This window comes from Colius striatus, chromosome Z (assembly GCF_028858725.1).
Source record: "Colius striatus isolate bColStr4 chromosome Z, bColStr4.1.hap1, whole genome shotgun sequence".
NCBI lineage: Eukaryota > Metazoa > Chordata > Aves > Coliiformes > Coliidae > Colius > Colius striatus.
Genome location: NC_084790.1, coordinates 5,927,619 through 5,951,153, shown reverse-complemented (window position 1 = coordinate 5,951,153; position 23,535 = coordinate 5,927,619). Strand labels below are relative to the sequence as shown.

At 62.5% G+C, this 23,535-nt stretch overlaps 2 protein-coding genes across 2 annotated transcripts; one reads left to right on the top strand and one right to left on the bottom strand.

The window, feature by feature from the left end:
• Positions 1–852: 852 nt before the first annotated feature.
• COL1A1 (collagen type I alpha 1 chain) lies at positions 853–16,117 on the top strand. The gene is made up of 51 exons (XM_062017445.1): positions 853–1,036; positions 2,526–2,720; positions 2,881–2,915; positions 3,011–3,046; positions 3,129–3,221; positions 3,307–3,375; positions 3,726–3,770; positions 4,076–4,129; positions 4,345–4,398; positions 4,528–4,581; positions 4,737–4,790; positions 4,894–4,947; positions 5,045–5,089; positions 5,348–5,401; positions 5,508–5,552; positions 5,750–5,803; positions 6,127–6,225; positions 6,314–6,358; positions 6,437–6,535; positions 6,787–6,840; positions 6,936–7,043; positions 7,313–7,366; positions 7,573–7,671; positions 7,900–7,953; positions 8,037–8,135; positions 8,418–8,471; positions 8,809–8,862; positions 8,967–9,020; positions 9,148–9,201; positions 9,483–9,527; positions 9,629–9,727; positions 9,922–10,029; positions 10,399–10,506; positions 10,620–10,673; positions 10,786–10,839; positions 10,965–11,072; positions 11,150–11,203; positions 11,629–11,682; positions 11,840–12,001; positions 12,142–12,249; positions 12,398–12,505; positions 12,701–12,754; positions 12,859–12,966; positions 13,212–13,265; positions 13,378–13,485; positions 13,586–13,639; positions 13,813–13,920; positions 14,001–14,283; positions 14,767–14,957; positions 15,036–15,278; positions 15,357–16,117. The coding sequence occupies exons 1-51, from the start codon at positions 955–957 to the stop codon at positions 15,501–15,503; spliced, it is 4,362 nt and encodes a 1,453-aa protein (XP_061873429.1). The 5' UTR covers positions 853–954; the 3' UTR covers positions 15,504–16,117.
• A 2,482-nt stretch (positions 16,118–18,599) lies between these two features.
• Positions 18,600–22,116, bottom strand: SGCA (sarcoglycan alpha). The gene is made up of 9 exons (XM_062017607.1): positions 22,077–22,116; positions 21,447–21,584; positions 20,858–21,000; positions 20,692–20,764; positions 20,408–20,606; positions 20,138–20,300; positions 19,851–20,056; positions 19,666–19,692; positions 18,600–19,192 (listed from the first exon to the last, which is right to left on the bottom strand). Exons 1-9 carry the CDS (start codon positions 22,114–22,116, stop codon positions 19,009–19,011), a joined length of 1,173 nt encoding a protein of 390 aa, XP_061873591.1. The 3' UTR covers positions 18,600–19,008.
• Between the last annotated feature and the right edge of the window lie 1,419 nt (positions 22,117–23,535).

Below are 23,535 nucleotides of genomic sequence, written 5' to 3'. Positions count from 1 at the left end.
GTAGATTGTGGATTATCCTCAACGAGCTTTTGCTTTTTCCAACCAACGTGGCTCCTTCAAATGTGGAAATGGCTGTGGAGGCGTGCCAGGGGGGGAGAGAGGGGAGTGGGACGGCGAAGAGGGAGATGGCTGAGGAAAAGAAAGGAAAAAGAGGGAAAGAAAGAGGGGGGGGGGAAATGAAGGCAGTGGTTCTTCGGGGTGTTCTGGTGGTGCCTGGGAGTCGGGGTCTCACTGTGGGGATCCTCATGGTGAGGATGCTCCCCATGGGCACCTGGTGCTCCTGCCCTTGGCCTTCGCACTATGCTGAGGGATTTGGTCCTGCTGCACAAGAGTTTGGGTGGGTGGATGTTGGGAAGCCCTGGGTGTGGGGGTTACAGGTGGGAACAGGCATTTGCAGTGCCGTGGCTCACCCCCAGTGCAGCACCCAGCGTCGTGTGGCTCCGGGGTCTCCAAAACGCCAAGTGCCACATCGCCTGTCCCCACCCCACCCAACCACATCCAGCCCCACAAGCACCTCAAGATGTTCACCCCTCCCCTCAAAGCCCCCAACTCCTCCAAATCCCCCTCCCAAACCCCATCCCACCCATCCCAGCATCCTCTTCCCACCCACTCCCAACCACAGCTCCCAGTCCCATTCTGGGACAACACGCGTGTGCATGGCTCTGTATGCGTGTGCATGAACGGGGAGGGGGGGTGTATGTGTATGCGGGGTGCCCCCCAACTCGCTGGGTGCTGCTGATTGGCCGAGGGGCCGTCCAAAATTCCCTGGTTACGATGGGTCCCACCTCTCCCCGCCACCGCATCGTATATAAGGGGAGGGAAAGGAGTGGGCAAGGGCAGAAGGAAGTTTCTGCTGGGGTCTGGATTGGGAGCTCCAGAGTCGGATCGGCCCCGTATGACCCCAACCTAAGAACAAAAGAGACCCCAAAGAGTCTACATGTCTAATATTTAGACATGTTCAGCTTTGTGGATTCTCGGTTACTGCTGTTGATAGCAGCGACTGTACTACTCACCCGCGGGCAAGGAGAAGAAGACAGTAAGTAGTCGGCGCCGGTGAGGGTCCTCACCGCCGGTGGGGTGCGGGTGGCGGATGGGCACAGGGTCGGGTTGGCATCTCTGATGCTTGGTCCTGCTAGCTGTGTGGCTGGGGAAGGACAAAGGAGTGGTTGGCAACCGGAGAGGAAAAAACAAAACCCAAATTGGGGGATATGAGGTGAAAGTTTTGAAAGATATTTAAAAAGTGGATCAGGGTGGTAGTGGATTTGCGCATGGAAGGTGAAGGGGTTTTAGGGGGTCTGTGCCGGCACGGAGAGTCGGGGCTCCCTGCCAAGAGCAGGGCGGGAGAGAGGGAGGGGTGGAGAAGAGCCGGGAAAGGAGAGAGCCGGGGAAGAAGAGGAGAAGGAGGAGGAGGCAGGGAAGGGAAAGGGGGGAAAGAGCGCGAGAGAGAGTGGTGAAGGGGGAGAGAGGGGAGAGGGAGGGAAGGGGGGGCTGGCCCCGGGATCTGCAAAAGCCATCAGGAAAGAATTAGAAAAGTCTCGGATGATTCATAAGGAAAATGTTTGGGCAGCCCGTAAAGCCGGAGCTGGCCAGACAGCTCCCGCGATGGATGGGGATGGCGATGAGGATGATGGGGATGTCACCCACGGCCTCCCCGTGGGGCTGCGGTGGGACGGGACACGCCTAGGGTCACAGACCCCTGGGACCCCCTGCGCCTGTCACCTGCAGGCTTGGGGACCCGGGGGACCGTGGGGACGGGGCCAGACCTCGGCGCCTTTTTACCCCATTTTTGCAGTTTGGTTGGGGGTGGCTTTTGTGCCTTTTTGGTTCTTTTTTTCTCTTTTTTTCCCAACTCTGCGTGTGACGATCCGCAGCCTGCACTTCACCTTCCGCATTCCACATCCTACATTTCGCCTTCTGCAGTCTGGATTTTGCCTAGTTTTTGGTTTTTGCCCCCGTTATTGAGTGGGGGGCCTTGGGCCGGACCAGCCCCGCCCCCCCGGACCCTTCCCCACCGCGGGGCCGGCCGCGGCCCTGGCGCACAGCCCTGCCCTGCCCACGCCTCCCCCCTTCCTCGCCCCCGCTCCCGTCCTGGACGCTCATTCCCCAGCCCAGCTGGTCTCATCCAGCCCCAACCCGCAGCCTCCCGGATCTAATTTCAGCTCCGACGTCGGGGCCAACCCTCCCCATGCCGTCCCATCCCCGTCTCGTCCCCTCCTTGTCCTCCGCGGGCGGCGGGGACCCCCGTGCCACCCCCCTGCCCGTCGAGGGGGTGTTTGCCTTGGCCCCAGCCGCCGTGGGACGCAGCAACTGGCTGGAGGGTTTTGTTTAAATTCCAGTGTATGTGGGAAGAGTTTATTGTGGAGCTTTTCCTGTGTCACCGCGATGGGCTGATGAGAAACAGATGAAGGGAGAAACTGCAGGAGCAAAGCGGGGACTGAGGCGGGGGGAGAGCGCGAGAAGGACCGCGCTGGGAGCCGCCGCTGCCGCTCTCTGACGCTTTCCCCCGCCCTGCCCCTCTCCCCCAGTTCAAACTGGAAGCTGCATACAGGATGGTCTAACGTACAACGACAAGGATGTGTGGAAACCCGAACCCTGCCAGATCTGCGTCTGCGACAGCGGCAACATCCTCTGCGACGAGGTGATCTGCGAGGACACCTCGGACTGCCCCAATGCTGAGATCCCCTTCGGAGAGTGCTGCCCCATCTGTCCCGACACCGACGGTACCGACTCGCTGCCGCCACCCCGGCGCACGTCCCCGGGGAGCAGCAGGGCTGGGCCGCGGGCCGGCTCAGCACCCTCCCCTGGGTGTCGTGGGTGTGGGATTGGCTGGGTGGGTGGGTGACCCCGGGCTCCTCTGAACATCCCTCCTCTCTCCCGCAGCCTCCCCTGTCTACCCAGAAAGTGCTGGAGTAGAGGTAAGGGCTCCCTCGCCTGCACACCCCAAGTCACATCCCCCACTTGTTTTTGGAGAACCCCTTTTCTAACCGCCCGTCTCGTGTCTCCCCAACAGGGTCCTAAGGGAGACACCGGCCCCAAAGGCGACAGGGTGAGTATTGGCCCTGCAGAAGCCCCCACTCTGCTGGGACCCCCTGGCCTGTGGGGCTCACCTTCCTCTTCTTGCCCCCCAGGGACTCCCAGGCCTCCCTGGCAGAGATGGCATCCCTGGACAGCCTGGCCTCCCAGGACCCCCAGGCCCTCCAGGTCCTCCAGGCCTCGGCGGAGTGAGTAGAGGGGGTTCTCCGGTGGTGCAGCCCCCCACGGGGATGCCTGCTCCCTGCTAACCCCCCTCTGCCTTCCTGCCCACAGAACTTCGCTCCTCAAATGTCTTACGGTTACGATGAGAAAGCTGGTGGCATGGCTGTGCCTGGCCCCATGGTGAGCACCGAGGGGGACATGGGTCCCTGCGGGGGGCACGGGGCGAGGTGTGAAGCCTGGCGAAGCCTTGGCAGAGCTTCCCGTGCCAGTGGTGCGGGTGATACTGCTGAGTGGGAGCAGGTGGGAGGGATGAGGAGGGATGTCAATCCTGCAGGTGTTTGGGACAGGAATGGTGTGGCAATGGGGATGGGGTGGTGGTGGGGGCAGCAGTGGAAGGGGTGGCGTGGTCGTGGGTTTGACAAGTACAGCAACAGCGTGGTGATGGGGACAGGGAACGGTTGGACATAGAGATGGATGGGGACAGGGTGACATGGCAGCCACTCATCTCCACTTTCCATTCTCTTTCTCAGGGCCCAGCAGGTCCCCGTGGTCTTCCTGGCCCTCCCGGTGCCCCGGTGAGTATCCCCCTCCCTCCTGCCCTGAGGACAAGCAGCCTCGAGGGTCTCTTGGGGTGGGGAGGGGGGGTGGGATGGGACAGGACAGGGTGAGGGTGAGGGTGAGGGTGAGGGTGAGGGTGAGGGTGAGGGTGAGGGTGAGGGCAGGGCCCTCCCTTCTGATGTCTGCGGAAGCACGTGGGGACGCACGTCCTCACGCTGCCATTCAGGGCATGGCCATTGACACCAGTGTCTTCAGGCCCAATTTTCTCATCCTCTAACCTACTTGTCCTTTTTCTTTTCTCTTTTTCCCCATTGATCTCCAGGGTCCTCAAGGTTTCCAAGGTCCCCCTGGTGAACCTGGAGAGCCTGGTGCTTCTGTGAGTCCTGCCACCTCCTCCTCCAGCCTGATGTCCCCCAGGGGTGGGGACAAGAGTGACTGTTCCTGACCCTGGACACATCCATGCTGTCCCCTGGCCATGCCAGGCATCTCAGCCAGGATCTGTGGGAATGGCACTGCCCAGCCCAGGTGGCAGGGTAACAGGGGACAGTCATTGCCTGCAACATCCTCATCCCTGGTCTGCATCTCTCCTAGGGTCCCATGGGTCCTCGTGGTCCCGCTGGCCCCCCTGGCAAGAACGGAGATGATGTAAGTGATGTGTGGCTGGGGTCTCCTCACATGCCACCCAGGTTTGGGGCATGGTGGCCCTGGCAACCCACAGGGTGAGCAGGATCCACCTGCCTTGGGGATGTTCAACCAACCCAGTGTCCTCCTTAGGGTGAAGCTGGAAAGCCCGGCCGTCCCGGAGAGCGTGGTCCCCCTGGGCCCCAGGTGAGATGCTCAGGAGGGGATGTCACAGGATGGGACATCCCCACTGTGGCAAAGCAAGGATGTGACAGCAGATGCTGGCCCTTGTTGGAGTCGGGGGTAAAGAGTGGGGGGACAGCCCCCTGAGCATCTCCATCACACCTCCCCTTTTCTCTTAGGGTGCCCGTGGTCTCCCAGGAACTGCTGGTCTGCCAGGAATGAAGGGACACAGAGTGAGTCCTGCTGCCACACTTGCATGATTTTGGGGAAAAGGGAGGCCAACTTTTCTGGAGGATCCTCTCCTGATGCCCCCCTCTTCTCTCTCCTGCTTATCAGGGCTTCAGTGGTCTGGATGGTGCCAAGGGTGAGCCTGGTCCTGCTGGCCCCAAGGTGAGGAGTGGTGGCAGTGTGATCTCCATCCTCTGAGTAAAGTCATTGCTGCTCGCTCTGTCTGGAATAGGTCCCTCAATGTTGTCCTTTCTCCTAGGGTGAGCCTGGAAGCCCCGGGGAGAATGGAGCTCCTGGGCAGATGGTGAGTTCTGGGACCGTGGAAGGATCTGGCCTCAGTCAGCAAAAGGGGATGGGGATGGGTGGCAGGATGTGACAGGGAAACAGCTCGTCCTTGGAGATGCTTCCCCAGGGATGCTCTGGGGAAAGGAGTGGCAAGAGGTTTAACTCCCTGGAAATATCAATGTGGGCAGGAGCAGGGGTGAGCAGAGTGATGGGAGGAAGCCCTGAAAGGGGAAAGTGTCTCTGCTGGTGACCTAAATGTGTCCTCTCTTCTCCTCAGGGTCCTCGTGGTCTTCCCGGTGAGAGAGGCCGTCCTGGTCCATCTGGCCCTGCTGTGAGTATCTGTTTTGGGCAGAGCAACCTCTGCCCTAGTGTTCATGGGACTGCGGGACACCTCTCCTGCTGATGAGCATCACTAATGTCTGCATCCTCTCCCACAGGGTGCTCGTGGTAACGACGGTGCTCCTGGCGCTGCTGGTCCTCCCGTAAGTAACCTCCAAACCCATCCACACTCCACCAGTGCCTGCCATCAGCTCCAGCTGATGGAGGGAAATCCCATCGCAGCTCCAGCCAGGCCAGGAAATCCTGGCTGAGGGCCTGAGCTCTGCCGCCTGGAAAACCTGACAGACCCCGATGTGGGAGTGGGATCCCTCCTCTGACAAGTGTCCTCTCTCCCTTTTAGGGTCCAACTGGTCCTGCTGGTCCCCCTGGCTTCCCTGGTGCTGTTGGTGCTAAGGTAGGATCTGCCTGAACATCTCCTCACAGGTGGCATCTCCAGGGCTGCGACAACCTGGTGGAAACTGGGAGCATGGGGTGGGGGAGAAGGATGGAGCATCAAATGGGTTTCCCGTGTGGCCCAAAAATCAGAAAGCCCAAAGTGCCGTGGGCTCGTGACTGCCTGGGATGGTGGGGAGGATGGGCACATCCCCAGCCGTGTCCCATGGACACGTCTCCTGGCTTTGCCTCTGTGGGAAAACAGCTGTGAATGAGGGGGAAATCAGCTGTGTTTCATGGCAGCTCTTGTGCTCATGGCTCTTGTTCCCTCCTCTTCCTCCCCAGGGTGAAACCGGTCCCCAGGGTGCTCGTGGCAGTGAAGGTCCCCAAGGTGCCCGTGGTGAGCCCGGTCCCCCCGGCCCTGCTGGCGCTGCTGGTCCTGCTGTAAGTGGCATCTGACTGCTCCCTGTCCTTTGGCCTCACCTCCTGCCAGCCCTGGCATGACCCTTCTCCTCTTTTTTCTTCCCTGCAGGGCAACCCCGGTGCTGATGGTCAACCTGGTGCCAAAGGCGCAACTGTGAGTGTCCCTCAGCCCTGCTTGGCTCTGAGATGAGGGGCCCTGCTGCTCCCTCACCGCCTTCTCTGCCTCTTCCAGGGTGCTCCTGGCATTGCTGGCGCTCCCGGCTTCCCCGGTGCCCGTGGTCCCTCCGGACCACAGGGCCCCAGCGGTGCCCCCGGCCCCAAGGGCAACAGCGTGAGTATCCCCAGACACCTCCATCCTCCTGGGACACACTCCTGAGGTCACATCCCTTCTGCTCCAGCGTGTTGCTGTCCCTCCAGTGGCCCTGTGCCCTCCAGCCCTGCAAGTGCAGGGTGATGCTGGGGGCTGGTAGATGCTGAGCATCCACCGTGGTGCTAAGGAGCCTGGCAGAATGGGCCCAGGAGTCCTTCTGCTCACACTCTGAGGTTAAATGGCTTTCCTCTCTTTTCTTCTTCCACCTCCAGGGTGAACCTGGTGCTCCAGGCAACAAGGGAGACACTGGTGCCAAAGGAGAACCCGTGAGTGACCTCCCCATCCCAGTCTCCTGGGGGGCCCAGCCCCTCCTGGCTCCCACCCACCCCATGGTTCCTCATCTCTTTGCCTCCCTCCCCAGGGTCCTGCTGGTGTCCAAGGTCCCCCTGGCCCAGCTGGTGAGGAAGGCAAGAGAGGAGCTCGTGGTGAGCCTGGCCCTGCTGGGCTTCCTGGCCCCGCTGGCGAACGTGTGAGTAGGAGCAGTCCCTGTCCCAGCCCTGTCCTGCCGTCTCCCCACATCCAGCAGCTGAGCCTCCTGGGTGCTTGGGGACAGGCACTCACTGTGGTGACATCCCCAGCCCCCTGTCAAGCCCTGTGTCCCACAGAGCATCTCAGCAGGGACACGAGGCTACTGCCAGCGCTGGCTGGGTGCCACATCAGCGCATCCCTCCCCTGCACCCCCAAACCCCCAGAGATCACTCTGTGTCTCCACACTGACCCCTCTCCTGTCCCTCACAGGGTGCTCCTGGCAGCCGTGGCTTCCCTGGTGCTGATGGCATCGCTGGTCCCAAGGTGGGTGTCCACATCTCCCTCCTGCCTGTCTGGGCGAGAGAGCCTTAACAGGGCAGTGGGGGCACCAGGCATTTGTCACCTGTCCCCATGCAGTGGCAAGGCTGGTTCTATGCTACTGCCAGCTCTGGTGACACACCTCTGCTCCTTGTCCCTGGGTGACATCCTGCAGTTGGGGTAACCTCTGTCCCTCTCCCACCCCTCCCCAGGGTCCCCCTGGCGAACGTGGCTCCCCTGGCCCTGTTGGCCCCAAAGGATCTCCTGGTGAAGCTGGACGCCCCGGTGAACCTGGTCTCCCTGGTGCCAAGGTGAATGTGGGCAAGGTGATGGGGTGGTGGTAGAGTGGCAGAGTGCCTATGAGGAGCAGCAAGCCACATCAGCATGGCTCATGCCACGGGCAGTGGCCCTGCTCCAGGGACTGACACTGGCTGCTGTGCCGTCCATGCTGGCAGAGAAGCTCCTGGCTTGGATGCTCACAGTTGCTGGAGCATCTCTTGGATCCCTGAGCTCCTCACTCACCTCACTCTCCTTTGCAGGGTCTGACTGGAAGCCCTGGCAGCCCTGGTCCTGATGGCAAGACTGGCCCTCCCGTAAGTTGTGCCTGCGATGCCCTGCTCCTCCCTTGGCTCACCATGGGCTCTGCTGACAAGGTTCTGGCTTCTCCCCACAATAGGGTCCTGCTGGTCAAGATGGTCGCCCTGGTCCCCCTGGTCCCCCTGGGGCCAGAGGCCAAGCCGGCGTGATGGGTTTCCCTGGTCCCAAAGGTGCTGCGGTGAGTGTGATCAGGAGCTGCCTCCCTGGGGGGCTGCTGGAGATGCTGCTGCCCAGCAGAGGCCAGAGTCCTGCTCTGTGGGGGATTCCTGCCCCATCAGCCACTGCCATCACCGTGCTGTGAGTGGGCATGTGGCTCCCCTGGAGCAGGACCCCAATGAGGGGAGGCTCAGAGGATGTGTTCCCTACCTGGGGAGGGTTGTGCTGGTGCATCCTCCAGCCTGCCTGACCCCATTGGCACCATGGTGCCGTCATGGGTCTCATCCTGCTCCCTTGCTTTCAGGGTGAGCCTGGCAAACCTGGTGAGAGAGGTGCTCCTGGCCCCCCTGGTGCTGTCGTAAGTATTGTCCAGAGCGTGGTGGAGGCTCGTTGGGGAGTGTCAGCAGGGACGGGGTGTGGGGTGGTGCTGGAGCTGGGGAAGGCTCCAAGGCCAAGGCTAGCAGCAGGCTGAGGTGGCTGTGGCTCCAGCCTGGTGGCTGCCAGCAGCTCTGGAGCAGGGACAGCGGGGAGGTGACGTGGTTGTGGGCAGCTGGCCGTGGCTTCTCCCATCTTTTGAAGGATCATGCGCATCCAGCCCCACATCTCAGCTGGGGGGTGCAGAGTCCCTGGGGTGCAGATTGCTGAGCTACAGGTCCGAGCTGTGCTCTGAGCATCTTCTTCTCCCTCTTCCACAGGGTGCTGCTGGCAAAGATGGTGAAGCTGGTGCCCAAGGTCCTCCTGGTCCTACCGTGAGTATCAATAAGTCCTTGGCTAGCCATGGCCACACTCGGCCCCTGAGGAAGCGGCTTGGGAGCTGACTGCCCCCCTCTCATGCTTGTCCTGTCTCCCCCAGGGTCCTGCTGGAGAAAGAGGTGAACAAGGTCCTGCTGGTGCTCCTGGTTTCCAGGTGAGGGTCATCTTCTTTCCTTGCCCAGGGACAAACCATCCAGGGTGGAGGTGATGTTGCCCCTTTCCTCATCCCCTTTGGTCACTCACTTTCGTGATGTCTCATCATTCCTCTTCTTCCTCCCCAGGGTCTGCCGGGCCCCGCTGGCCCCCCTGGTGAGGCTGGCAAGCCCGGTGAGCAGGTGAGCATGGCTGCAGCACAGGATTGTCCCTGTCCCCTACTCACTGCCTCTCTCCCAGCCGAGGCTGGGGGCTGCTGATGGGGTGACCCCTGTGCCCTTGTGGTGACGTGCTCCATGTAGCCTCTTCCTCGGGAGCAGTGGAGATCGCAGCCCTGCCCCATCCTTCCGGGACTGTGGGACATTCTCCCTCCCCACCCTTGGGGGCATCCTGAGGATCCCTCTGCCTGTTCCCAGGGCCACTCCTTCCTGCCCTGACTCTGCACCTTCTCCCTCCCACACAGGGTGTTCCCGGAGACGCCGGTGCCCCCGGTCCCGCTGGTGCCAGGGTAAGTGGAACCCCACTCTCTCCCCAGCTGGCTCTTGGCACCCCCCAGTGCCTGCCACCTCCCCTGATGGCCCTGCCCCACTTCTTGCCTTCCTTCCCAAGGGTGAGAGAGGTTTCCCTGGTGAACGTGGTGTCCAAGGTCCCCCCGGTCCACAAGGTCCTCGCGGTGCTAACGGTGCTCCCGGTAACGATGGTGCTAAGGTAGGTGCAAGGGCTCAGCTCTACTGTGTCACATTGGGACTGTTTTCTGCTCTTGGGGTGCAGCTGGAAAGGCAGGGGTGGGCTTGGCTTCACCCCTCTTTTGCTGGGGCTGGTGCTGAAGCCAGGGAGGAATTTGCTGTGCTGAGAAAGTGCTGGGTTCTCACTAACACTCCTGTTCTGTCTCTCTTGCCCAGGGTGATGCTGGTGCTCCCGGTGCCCCTGGGGGCCAAGGACCCCCCGGTCTGCAGGGTATGCCCGGAGAACGTGGTGCTGCTGGCCTGCCAGGTGCCAAGGGTGACAGAGTACGTGTCCCCCAAAGTCCTGATGTTGCCCCCTTGGTCCTCTGCTCCTGACCGTCCCTGCCCCCCCCACATCATCCCCTCAGGGCTGGTTGTGCTCCCTTGAGCCAAAGCAGGTGGGCAGCAGCCCCTGGGGAGGGGATTTCCAGTGTCCCCATCTGAGTGTAACCTTTGGGGACAGTCCCTTGCTGGGAGTTGAGCCCAGCTCCTCCCTAGAGCCTGGCAGGAGGAGGAGGATGGTCCCAGTCTCTCACAAAGTGGATGAAGAACCAGGGGTGCCTCGGTGCTGCTGTGCAAAGGGGAGAGGAAAGAGTGGGGTGACTCCCTGGTAGGGACCTCCTCAGGTAACCTGCCATCATCTTCCCCTCCCAGGGCGACCCCGGTCCCAAAGGTGCTGACGGCGCTCCTGGCAAAGACGGTCTCCGAGGTCTGACCGGTCCCATCGGCCCCCCCGGCCCCGCCGGTGCTCCCGGTGACAAGGTAAGGCCACCCCCGGCCAGACACCGCGCCGGGAACCTGCGTCCTGGCACCCGCCGACGCCTCCTCGCCACGCCTGTAACCTCCTTTTTGTTGGTTTTCCTCCCCTTTTCCAGGGTGAAGCCGGTCCCCCCGGTCCTGCTGGCCCCACTGGTGCCCGTGGTGCTCCCGTAAGTGTCCCCTCCCGCGGCCCACGGCCCTGCCGCGGGTGGCCACCTCGTGGTGGCCGCCGGTAGCCGTCCCCTGCTTGGCGTCACACCGCTCTCTCGCCGTCTCTCCCAGGGTGACCGCGGCGAGCCCGGCCCTCCCGGTCCTGCTGGATTTGCTGGCCCCCCCGTAAGTGTGAAGGCCCGGTTCCATCCCGCCCCAGGGGCCCGATCCTGCCCCGAGGGCCTGATCCTGCCTCTTCGAGGCGATGCTGTGCCCCCTGCTCTGGCTCAGCCCACTCTGCTCTCTCTCAGGGTGCCGACGGCCAGCCTGGTGCTAAAGGTGAAACTGGTGATGCTGGAGCCAAGGGTGATGCCGGTCCCCCCGGCCCTGCTGGCCCCATTGGTGCTCCTGGCCCCGCTGTAAGTTGCCCCCCGCCTCCCACCCACTCGGAGTCCATCGCCTTGCCATGACTCACCTCTCTCTTCCTCCTCCATAGGGTGCTGTTGGTGCTCCTGGTCCCAAAGGTGCTCGTGGTAGCGCTGGACCCCCTGTAAGTACCAGTTTCTTACTGAGGATGGGGGTTTGGGACCCCCAGGGGTTTACCCCCGGACACAAACACACCTAAGGTGGCTTAAATCCCCGCTGTGTCTTGCTCCGTGCTCCCAGTGCTGTGGGGCAGAGAGGAGCTGCTACGCTTCCATCCCGCACCCTTAAAATGGTCTGGGGAGATGGCATCAGCCTGGGGTGGCTTCGTCCCCGGTAGGGATGAAGGAGAGAACGAAAGGGGGTGGGAGGGTTGCTTTTATGCCCCCTCAGTCAGCTCCAGCTCTGCCCGGGGTGGACCGTTCCTCCTGGCCGCCGGCCCCGGCGCTTCCCGTGGTGGCCTCAGGCAGCGTCCATCCCTTTGCCCCGCTCCGCGGCAGGCAGGCGATCCCGGCCCCAGCCCCTACTGACTCCAGCTTTTCTCCCTTCCAGGGTGCTACTGGTTTCCCTGGTGCTGCCGGAAGAGTTGGTCCCCCCGGCCCCTCTGTGAGTGTCCCCGCCGGGGCGGGAGGTGGGGGCCGGGAGGGCGCCGGTGGGGAGGGGCGGGAGGTGCCGTGTGCCGGCGGGCACTGCGCAGCCCGGCCCGCCCGTCGGCGGGGCTTCGCCGGCCGCTGTCTGACGCCGTCGTCTCCGCCCTGCCCAGGGGAACATCGGCCTCCCCGGCCCCCCCGGCCCCAGCGGGAAGGAAGGCGGCAAAGGACCCCGCGGTGAAACCGGCCCCGCTGGCCGCCCCGGCGAGCCCGGCCCCGCCGGCCCCCCCGGACCCCCTGGCGAGAAAGGCTCTCCTGGCGCTGACGGTCCCATCGTGAGTCCCCCACATCGCAGTCCCTCTGCGGAGCCGGGAATGCCGAGCAGCATCTTGCTCCCCCCCAGGCTGTCCCCTCCGTCGGGAGGGTGGCCCCCGCCGCCGCCATCCCCCTGAGGGGCCGTTTGTTCCCCCCCCAGGGCGCTCCTGGCACCCCCGGACCCCAAGGTATTGCCGGCCAGCGCGGTGTCGTCGGTCTGCCCGGACAGAGAGGCGAGAGAGGCTTCCCCGGGCTGCCCGGTCCCTCTGTGAGTACGCGGGGGGCTCCTCGGGAACAGACGATGCTGGGACCCACCCCCGGGGTCCGACCCACCCGTGTGGCCCCCGCGGCTGCAGGCCCGGATCGGAGGATGCTCCCCGGAGCCTGAAACCCCTCCTCCGCTCCCCCCTTCACAGGGTGAGCCCGGCAAGCAAGGTCCCTCCGGTTCTCCTGGCGAGCGCGGTCCTCCCGGCCCCATGGGCCCTCCCGGCCTGGCCGGACCCCCCGGTGAAGCTGGACGTGAGGTGAGTAGCCGCGGGCAGCCGTCGGTTCTGGGGACACGGCCCTCCCGTGCCTTAGCGCCGGGCTCACTGTGCTGAGCTCGCTGCACTCCCCAGGGCTGCTGCAGCTGGTGCTTGGGCGGGGACTGAGCTGAACGGTGCCCCCGGGCCTTTGTCACCCCTCTGCCCACCCTGATGGGGGTCTCTGCTCTTCCCTAGGGTGCCCCTGGTGCTGAAGGTGCCCCTGGCCGTGACGGTGCTGCTGGTCCCAAGGTGAGTGGGCTGGTGAGGGGACTGCAGGAGGGGGCAAGGAGGCTGTGCTGGCCTGCACTGACCTCTCCTCTTCTTCTTTCTCCTCCCCTTCCTCTTCCTCACAGGGTGATCGTGGTGAGACCGGCCCTGCCGGCCCCCCTGGTGCTCCCGGTGCCCCTGGTGCCCCTGGCCCTGTTGGTCCCGCTGGCAAGAGTGGAGATCGTGGTGAGACTGTAAGTGATACTCTGATCAGCACATCCCCCCACACCCCTCCTTACCTCAGGGGCCACCCCGAGCTTGACCCACTTTTGGAGCTGGGACTGATCCTGCAAAGCCACAGTGGGTCAGGGTCCGGCCCTAGACTTGGCTCTCCCCAGGAAGCCCTACACCCCACCACCCAACTTGGGGCAATGCTGCTGTGAACCAGTGGCAGCAGATGGTGAGGATGCTCTAACCTGTCCCCTCTCTGCTGTCCCAGGGTCCCCAAGGTCCTGCTGGTCCCCCTGGTCCTGCTGGTGCTCGTGGTCCTGCTGTAAGTTGGTGTTCCCTGTCCTCCTTGAGGCTTCTGTGTCTCCATGGTTGCAGAGGCAGTTGCTGGCCTGGATCTTTCTCAACACATCTTACTCCTCTTCTTCCTCCTCCAGGGTCCACAAGGTCCCCGTGGTGACAAAGGTGAAGCCGGTGAACAGGGTGACAGAGGCATGAAGGGTCACAGAGGTTTCTCCGGTCTCCAGGGCCCACCTGGTCCTCCTGTAAGTCCTGTGGGGTGATGGTGGTCCTGGACACTCCCCCACATCCTTGAGGCAGAGTGAGATGCTGACATGGCCTTTTCTTGCCTCTTGCTTTAAACAGGGCTCTCCTGGTGAACAAGGTCCTTCTGGTGCTTCTGGTCCCGCTGGTCCCCGAGTAAGTCCCCAGCTGAGTCTCAACTTCCATCCAGGGCTGGAGAATCCTGGGGGGTGCAGTGGGGAGAGGGTCTCTCTGTCACTGGGTTTCTTGTGGGGATGTGGGTCGAGGCTGGAGGAAAATGACTCTGCCTGGACAGGGTGGCCACGCTCATCCCTTCTCCTCTCCTGCAGGGTCCTCCTGGCTCTGCTGGTGCTGCTGGCAAAGACGGTCTCAACGGGCTGCCCGGCCCCATCGGTCCCCCCGGCCCCCGCGGTCGCACCGGCGATGTCGGCCCTGTCGTACGTACCAGCCCTTCTGCTGCTGTCTGCCCAGAACCACCTGCCTTCATCTCCTGCTCACCATGCTCCTCCTCCCATAGGGTCCCCCCGGCCCACCTGGCCCCCCTGGTCCTCCCGGCCCCCCCAGCGGCGGCTTCGACTTCAGCTTCCTGCCCCAGCCACCCCAGGAGAAGGCCCACGATGGCGGGCGCTACTACCGAGCTGATGACGCCAACGTGATGCGTGACCGGGACCTGGAGGTTGACACCACCCTCAAGAGCCTGAGCCAGCAGATTGAGAACATCCGCAGCCCCGAGGGCACCCGCAAAAACCCTGCCCGTACCTGCCGCGACCTGAAAATGTGCCACGGCGACTGGAAGAGCGGTCAGTGTCCCCACCACTCCCCACATCCCTCTGGGATGCTCTCACCTCCATGCCTCTGTCCCTTCTACCTGCTCCTCACCTCCGTGCCTCTGTCCTTTCCTCACCTCTAGCTTTCCTCCATCCATCCTGGTTGATCCTCACCTTTGTTCCTCCATCCCATCTCTCATGGCAGCTCTGACTTCCATTCTCTGCCTCTAGTGGCTTTTCCTCACCTCTATCCTGCATCCCTTCTCGCAGCTTCTCACCTCCTTCCTCTGTTTCTCGTGGCTGCTGCTCAACTCCATGCTCCACCCCACAGATCCCTCCTCCCTGTTCCTCACCTCTCTCTTCCTTCTCTCACAGCTGCCCCTTACCTATCACTCCATCCTCTGTCCTTCCCACCTGCTCCTCACTCCCATCCTCTATGGCTGCTCCTCATCTCCATCCTCTGTCCATCATGGCCACCTACCCTGTCCCCCTGAACCCCTTCCCTCTGCCCTGCAGGCGAATACTGGATTGACCCCAACCAAGGCTGCAACCTGGATGCCATCAAGGTCTACTGTAACATGGAGACAGGCGAGACATGTGTCTACCCCACCCAGGCCACCATTGCCCAGAAGAACTGGTACCTCAGCAAGAACCCCAAGGAGAAGAAGCACGTCTGGTTCGGCGAGACAATGAGCGACGGCTTCCAGGTGAGCAGGGGGATGAGGAGGGAGGGCAAGGAGGACGGATAACGAGCTCTGCGATGCCTAACGTTTCTTCTCTGGCAGTTTGAGTACGGTGGTGAGGGCTCCAACCCAGCTGACGTCGCCATCCAGCTGACCTTCCTGCGCCTGATGTCCACCGAGGCCTCCCAGAACATCACCTACCACTGCAAGAACAGCGTCGCCTACATGGACCAGGACACCGGCAACTTGAAGAAGGCCCTTCTCCTCCAAGGTGCCAACGAGATCGAGATCAGGGCTGAAGGCAACAGCCGCTTCACCTACGGCGTCACCGAGGACGGCTGCTCGGTGAGTGCTCCAGGGGGTGGTCGTGGGGAGGGGGGGACACGAGTCACAGGGACAGGGCTGATCCTGACCTCCCCGCAGAGTCACACCGGCGCTTGGGGCAAGACAGTCATCGAGTACAAGACGACGAAGACCTCTCGCCTGCCCATCATCGATTTGGCTCCCATGGACGTTGGCGCTCCAGACCAGGAATTCGGCATCAACATCGGCCCTGTCTGCTTCTTGTAAACTGGACGCCCCACGCGTAACAGGAGAGAGTAATAATAATGATAATAATAATAAAACCAAAAAAAAAACAGCCAAAAAAAAGGAGAAAATTTCACATGGACTTCAATTTGTGTCGGTTTCTATCCAGCGTCTCTAAAACCATTTGCGTTGCCGTAAAAGAAAAACCTAAAAAACTCCCCCCCAAAAAAAAGCATTAAACCAAAAAAAAAGATAAAAAAATAATAAATGACTTTTCAAATAAAATCACCAGGAAGTGGGTTCGCTTGCTTGCCCTCCTCTCCTCCTCCTCCTCCTCGGGGTCGGGCGCTTCTCATCCCTGAAGACGCTGCGACTCAGCTCAGCGAAGCCGCGCCACCGCCTGCCCGGGGCCGAGCCCGAGCCCGCAGCGCCGGGACCGACCGAGCCCGCACCCGGCCCTTCCCCGCCAGCCTCTGCGCTTCTCGCATCTCATCACTACATTCTTTTTTGGTTTGATTTGGGGTTTTTTTTTTTTGCTGCAAGGAAGATGTTGAACTCTCGGTTATCAATCGCCTTTTGTTGTTGTCTCCCCCCTCTCTCCCCTGCCTCTTGTTTTTGGCTGATTTTTGACTTTATTTCCATTCAGGCAGCAGAAGCCTCTCGTCCCCAGCACACGAGGGGAGCAGCCGCCGCCGCCGCCGCCGCGCTGACCCGACCCTTCGCTCTCCTTTTCTGGAAGGCTACCTCACCGCTCTGCTTTGGGGCACTTCTTTTAATAATATGGGGGTTATTTTTGTTTCATTTTCAGGTAGTTTTAGCTTCGTTTGGATTTGGTGTTTTTTTTTCAGCCGTGCCGGGACTTTCCTGCCAGGTTCAGAGCAAAGGTGCTAATCTTCCTCTAATATTCTTTCCCTCCCCCACCTCGTTGTGTTGCTCCGTTGGTCTTTTCTTTTTACTTTCCTCCAGTCAAGGTTTCTTGGGAGTCGCTGACGTTTCTTACCCTCCTATCCCCCAGGATTCTTATCCCGGGTGGCTTGTTTTTAGGGTTAATTTCTCTTTTACTGTGGTCCCGCAACACCCGAGCCCGGGGCCGCCTGGTGCTACAGCCTCCAAAGCAGCGACTCAGCTTCATTTCACTTCTCTCTATGTTGATGGGTTTTTTTCCCTTTGCTGCCCAGCTCAACTTGTGAATTTCTAAAGGTGCTGTTTACCGTCCCCTCCCTTCCCCCCCTCCCCAGTCCCACAGCAAAGGTAAGGGAGAATGAACAAAATGTAAAGCTTCAAAAGGGAAAAAGCACATCCCAGGGTAAGCCAGTGGATCTCCAGCTCCACTCTCATCTTCCAGCAGCTTTTTCTCCTTCCCTCCCTCTCTCCCTCCCTCCCCAGGCACGGAGGGGCACGAACCCATCCTCTTTTGCCTGCCCATCTCCCGGCGGGTGCTCCGGGCTCTCCCGGACTCTGTACTAGTTTGTATAATGTATAATAATAATTAATAATAATAATTTGAAATGGGGTTTTTAGGTTTTTTTTTTTGTTTTAATTATATTTTTTTTGACTGCTGAAATAAAGCATGTGAAATGATCCAACAAACCTGGGGTGGTCTTCACCGGCGGCTCTCAGGGGTCGAGGTGGGAGTCCTGGCTGGGTGGGGGTGTGGTGGGATGGCAGTTACTCGTCCCCGGTCCCGCTCTCGTCCCAGCTGCTCCTGCGCTGCTCCCACCGAGCTTCTGCGCTCCCACCGACACGTCCTCCCACCCTACTACGGCTCCCCCAGCCCTCCTCCCCCTCTGTTACCCTGGGAAGGGGGAGAGGAAGGAAGGAGGGACCCACCCCCAGCAAGGAGAGTTGGGCTGGATTCGGGGTGGGGGGGTGGCAGGGGCGAGCTGAGCTGCTGGTGAAGGGGACTTTGAAGTGTGTCTCTTCCCAGGTGGGAGGGGACACGGGCAGCAAGGGGAGAAAGGGGACACACAGCCCAGGGTGCCCCAAAAAAGGAAGAGGTGGGGAGAGGGCGGGGAGGCAAGTGGCACAGAGATATTGCGGCTAGGTGAGGGAGGGCACAGAGCTGCACTGATATTAGGGATGGGACGGGGCGGGCAAGAGGTGTGTGGCGGTGTGTGGGTGTCCCCCGCGTGCCAGCGGCTCCAGACACGCTGAGCACACTCAGTCGTGCAAAGAAACAGCACATACCTGTGCCTGGGGGGGACCCTGCCTACCGTGTGCCATTCCCCCTGCCCAGGGCATCTCTGTGGTGGGCACCAGCGAGACCAGAGAAGCACGGGGGGGCTGCACAGGCAGCGGGATGAGGCCTCAATGCTGCCTTTCTCCTCGCTGCCCCAGCCCATCAATGGCTCCTCTTGTTCCTTCCCGGGCCCCCGTGTTTTCCTAACCCCCACCCTGGCGCCAGCCCCGTGTTGGGGGGGGGGGTAAAGAATCAAAGAGGCTCTTTCTTTGTAGGCGAGGGGTCGGGGCTGGGCTGCGGAGACCCCCTGGGGGGGGCGGGGAGGGGTTATGGGGGTGCCAAGCAGGATGCTGAGCAGGATACCCAGGGCTGTGCGGTGGAAGGGGCGAGCGGTCGGGGCAGCCAGAGGCTCCAGGGGGGATCCTGCTGGAAACAGGCATCCAGGTGAGCTGGGGGACATTGGGATGCTCTGGGGGTGCCATCATGAGCCCATGGGGCTGCAGCCCCCCACATTGTCCCCAACCCTCTCTCCACAAAGCCCTTTGCCTCTGTGGCGTGGGGGGTGGTTGGTAGGGTCAGCCCCAAGCCCTTGCAGGGGGTGCAAGTCTTTGGTGTGGGGGTGTCACAGATGGAGCTGGGTGCGAATGGGTGTAAGCAGTGCACGCAGATGGAGCAAAGCAGCTGAAGGGTGGGAGGGGACAGGCAGAGAGGAACTGGATCCCTCAGCAGAAGGAACAGACCAGGACACTCAGCTCCAGCACTCAGTATTACCCCAGTCTCAGGGCACATAGAGGTTTGAGGCTAGCTGGGGCAGAGAAGTGGCAATTGCCAGAAGGAGTCGCGCACTCTAATGCCCCTCCCACCAGCAAGACCACCACAGTCACCAGGGCCAGGCTTAGACGCTTGCAAGGAAACAAAAACAAAGCAGGGAAGCCTCATTTCATCACTAAACAGGCACTTTATCAGCTAAAACCCACCCTGCAGCCCCTATCCTGCAGTGGGGACCGCACCAGGGAGATGACAACAGTGCAGCCACCCACATTGCCTGAAAAGCAGGAAGAAAACAGCTTATTCCCCCCTCAGAAAAAAAGGACTGACACATTCCCAAGGCTCTTATTTAAGGGTTTCATCAGGACAGGTGAGGTGAGAGGTGTAGTGTGTGTGTCATCCCCTAGACACTCCAGCAAACAGCCCAGCAGCACACAGAGCCCAGCCGGATGAGTGGCTGCCCGTCCAGCTGGGCTCTGCCTGCTGCTGGGCTTTTGTCCCCTCACAAAATCCCCCAAAAAGCATTCTTCATCCATCCCTGGGATTGTCTCCTCACTCCTGGCATCATCCAGGTATCACTGGGGTATCCGCCACCCCAGCTCACTGCGGGAGGAGGGGGACACGGGCACCCTCCGGGGAACCAGGCATGGGATTGATGCGCTGCCCCGTGCGGACGTTGAACATGGGGAGGGTGGAAAGGGGCCTTGGGACATCCCGGCTGGTGGCCATCTGCCTCAGCTCCTCCGTGTCCCCGTGGATGGTGGTGTGGTGGACCAGCTGGATGCTGGAAGGAGGAAAGGATAGCTAGGTGCTGAGCACCATGTTCCCATCTGCATGCTGTGGGGGTGGGGCTTTAGGGGAGTCTGCCCCCCGCCCGTTATTAGGGTTATTCCCCAATCACTGGGGTCTCCCCTCCATCACAGGTCTGCTCCCCATCACTGGGGTCCTCCTCATCAGCACCGACCCTGGCCGAGACTATTGTAGAAGTAAAACAGCTCTTGTGCTCCAGCCCGTGTTTGTGGGGGGTTATTGGGGGATGCTGAGGTGTGGGGAGATCAGGAGTGGGGCTGGGGGCTCTCTTTGGGATGGGGATATCTTTAGGCACCAGCACCTCCATAACATCCTCCAGATAGTGGATCGTCCCCCTCTCTTCTCAGTCCCCATCTCCACTGGCCCTCCCTATGCCTGGCTGTAACAAAGCTCCCCCTAAGCAGCACCCCAGCAGCCCCACCGCCCAGCTCAGGTGCAGGGACTTACTCAGATGTTGCCAAGTCCCGTTTTTGCCTATAATACAGAGGAAAAAGGGAAAGAAAAATTTAAACAGGGCTCACCACCCCAGGTTGTCCTGGGGCCATAATGACCGGGGAAGGGGCACTCAGCCTGGGGTAGCCATGCCCTGGTAAGGTGAGGGACCCCCACCCTGAGTGGGCCCCCCAACTCACACTCCCTCCCGGCGGCAGCACATGAGGTGGCCCAGGAGCAGGCAGAGCAGCGCGGCCACCGCCAGCGGCACCAGCAGCGTCACCAGGTAGCCAGGCAGCAGGTCCTGGGGGGCAGCCTCGGTGGGGGGCTGGAAATCCCCACCGTCCTCTAGCACCCCAGAACCCCACACTGGGGCTGGTGCCGTGGGGCTGGGCTCAACTTGCAACTGCAACAGGGTGATGGTTATTGGGGGGGTCCCCACGGGGAGCAGGAGCAAGGGGGAGTGGGTGGGGGACGTGGATCTCACCAGGGAGAGGTTGCACCAGTGGATGCTGAAGTGGGGGGCGAAGGTGTCGTAGCAGGAGGCAAGGGGCTGCTGGCCCAGGCTGCAGCGGAATCTGCTCTGCGGTGAGGCGGCTGACGCCAGGCACGGCGAAAAGGGGCCGTGGGAGCCCACCTTCACATACACCCTGCGGGGTGACGGGGCACGGGCTGGAGGTGACCCCTCCAGAAACCCCCACGTGGGAGCTGGGGGTCTGCCCCAGCCCCTCACCCTGCACACTGAGTCTGCCCGTACCCCTCCTTGCGCCCCTCGATGGGCAGCGGGACGCGGCCGCCGCGGTCCAGGGCAGAGGTGACGTTGATGACGTGGAGGTCATCCCGCTCCCACACGCCGGCCGTGGCCTGGAGGAAGATGTCCCGCACGGCCGCCGGCAGCAGCTCCTCCACGTTCCTGTTGCCCACCAGGAACTCGCCCTGGTATGGTGGCTCCCCGCCTGTGGGACACGCAGGACCCGTGGGGACACCCCCTCTCCATCTCAGGGGACAGCCCAGTGCATTTAGGGGGTGCACAGCCCTTACCTGGAGCAGGGACGATGGTGATGACGAGGCGTTGTGCCACCGTCTCGTAGGTGTGCCGGTTGTACGCCAGCACCTGCAAGCCAAGGAGAGACCCTCAGAGATGCCGGTTCCCCCCCTACCACTGTCGTATCAATCCCTGGCGTGGGGCTGTGGGGTGGGCACCTACCTCGATGGTGTGGGTGCCCACCTCGGTGGCCGTGGGGCAGCCATAGAGGTAGCCTGATTGGCGGGGGTCCCGCTGGACATACCGCAGCCACCGTGGCAGGTCTGGGTGGTCCTGGAGGTGGGCTTGGAAGGTGATGGGGGGGGCTGCAGGGCACCAGGACACACAGACAAGCAAGGATGGACACAGACATGGGGACACATGCCACCGGGCTGTGCCGTGGGTGGACCTCTGCCCCACAAACCCTTCCTCATCCCACAGATCCCAACAAGGAGGCACAAGCAGTCCCTGCCCCAGCTGTGCCCCAGGGGTCCTGCTCCCCTTTCTGGGCTGAATGACCCCAAACGGAGGTGCCCCCGTGGCCTTAGTAGGGGTGTGGGGGTGTGAAGGGGTGCTGCTCCTAGATGGGTTTACCAGGCAATGGAGTGGTGCTTGGGGTTCCCAAATGGGTGGAAGGGTGGGATGGAGATGGAGGGAGGGACCTCAAGCTGGGGTCATGGCCATCGGAGAAGCAGGAATTATCCAGTGCCCCCCATTAATTGCCCCAACCCAGGCACCTCCCCATCCCCATCCCCCTTGGCCTGCCCCTCACCACCATCATCATCCTCATGCTCCATGAGAAAGGCCTCCTGGAACAGCTCCTGCTCCAGCTCGTGGACAAAGACAGTCCCAGTGTCGGAGGAGACACGGTGGTCGGGGAGGGTGACCGAGGACGCTGCCAGAGCCATGGCTGTGGGCACAGGCACAGGGCTTGAGCTGGGGCTGGGGCACACAGCTGCTCCCTGCCTTAGTTTCCCCATTGCTCAGAGACCCTGGGACGAACCGCCGGTGCCCAGAGCCCTCCTGAGACACCCGGCTGAGGCAGAAACGGTCCCTGTGGTGCCAGGCGTCCCGAGGCAGTGGTGTGGGCTATATTTAGGAGGGGCTGGCGATGGGGACAGACACAGGGTCGGGACTGGGGACGGAGACAGCACCTTCCCTTGTCCTAGACCGATCACGGTGGGAGTCCCACTCGGTGCCCTCCGTTCCAAACCCATCCAGCACCAGCGACGGGACAGCTTTATTTAGCTCAGTCACGTCGCAGCCCTGTCCCCCCTGTCCCCTCTGGCCAGCACCTCCCATCCCTACCCCGCGCTGACACCCTCATCCCCTCCTCGCTGGGGTCTCCCTCGTCCCGGCCGTGTCCCCCTCCCCTCCCCGGGGCGACGGGGCTGCCACTCGCCTGCCAGCACCCAGACCCGGAGCAGCGCGGGGGCCTCCATCTTGGCCAGCGCCGGGAGCGGGGCCAGGGCTGATTGACGGGGGCAGCGGGTCGGGGACGCGGGGGGGGGTGTGGGTGGGGTGTGCCTGGAGGGGTCCCACAGGGACACGGGGCGGCGGGACCCCACGGCGGCTCGTCCCGGCGCCGCCACTCGCGGGCGGCGAGGTGGGAGTGGGGCCGGGGCACGGCGGGGCTGGCGGGACACCCCGGGCCGGCCTGAGGCGCCCCCCGCCGCCCCCCGCCCCGGCACGGCGGGCAGCCGGCAGCGCCGCCGCCACGCGCGCGCGCCCTCGTGTGGCGCCGCGGCGGGAGCGCGCGCGGGCACACGCGTGTCCGCGGGGCCGGGGGGGGATGCAGGCCCTGCGGGGGGCGGCGGCGGAAGGGGAAGCGGGGTGGCCGAGGAGGGGGGGGGGACGCGTCACGCCGCGTCACGTCCCGTCGGATCGCGTCACGCACAAAGGGCCGGGACCGGCGCCGGGCGGTGCGGGGCGTCTGCAGGGTCCTGGCGCCCGCCCGCTCCCGACCTGGGACGCACGGTCCCCCCGCGACCCTCAGCTCCTCGCGGTGCTCCTCCCGCGGCAGGGACCCCCGGCACCCCCAGGCTGTCGGCTCTGCCCCTCTGCCCTCCCCCCCTCCCATGCACGGTGGGAAGACAGCGACGCCCCAAATAATCCCCCAAAACGTGCCCCCGCAGGAGCACGCGTGGGAAGGCCGGGCGGCAGCACCGCGGCCCCGGCGCCCCCCGCCTCCGCGTCCCCTCCCACCACCTCTGGGTGAAGGTGTTGGGGGGGTGAAAGTGCTGCACCCCAGGGGGAGATTTATGGGGATAGAAAGTAAATAGGGGCCCTGGGGGGATACTTGAGATGCGGCGGCTCTGGTCATGGGTGTGGGGGGTCCCCGGTGGTAGGAGCAAGGGGACAGACAAAACGGAGGGGACACCAGGAGGGGATGAGAGAGACGCGGACAGAGCTTGGAGGGGTGCGGGGACAAGATGAGGGAATGTGGGTACAAACCTGGGGGGGATACGGCAATAAGGTGGGGGGATGTGGGGACACACTTGGGGGTCATCTGGGGACAGGAGGGGAGATCTGGTGACGGGATGGGGAGATGTGGGTACAAACGTGAAGGGATATGGGCATGGCATGGCATGATATGGCATGGCATGGCATGGCATGGCATGGCGTGGCGTGGCGTGGCATGGCATGGCATGGCATGGCATGGCATGGCATGGCCGGACATGGGTGCGAAATTATGGGGATATGTGAACAGCATGGGGTGCTGTAGGGGCAGATCCAGGGGATGTGGGCACAGACCTGGGGATATGAGAGGGATGACATAGGGACCAGCCTGGGGCCAATGGGGACAGAACTGGGGGGACAGGGGCAGAAGCAGATAGGCAGGGTGGGAAACAGAGTGTGGG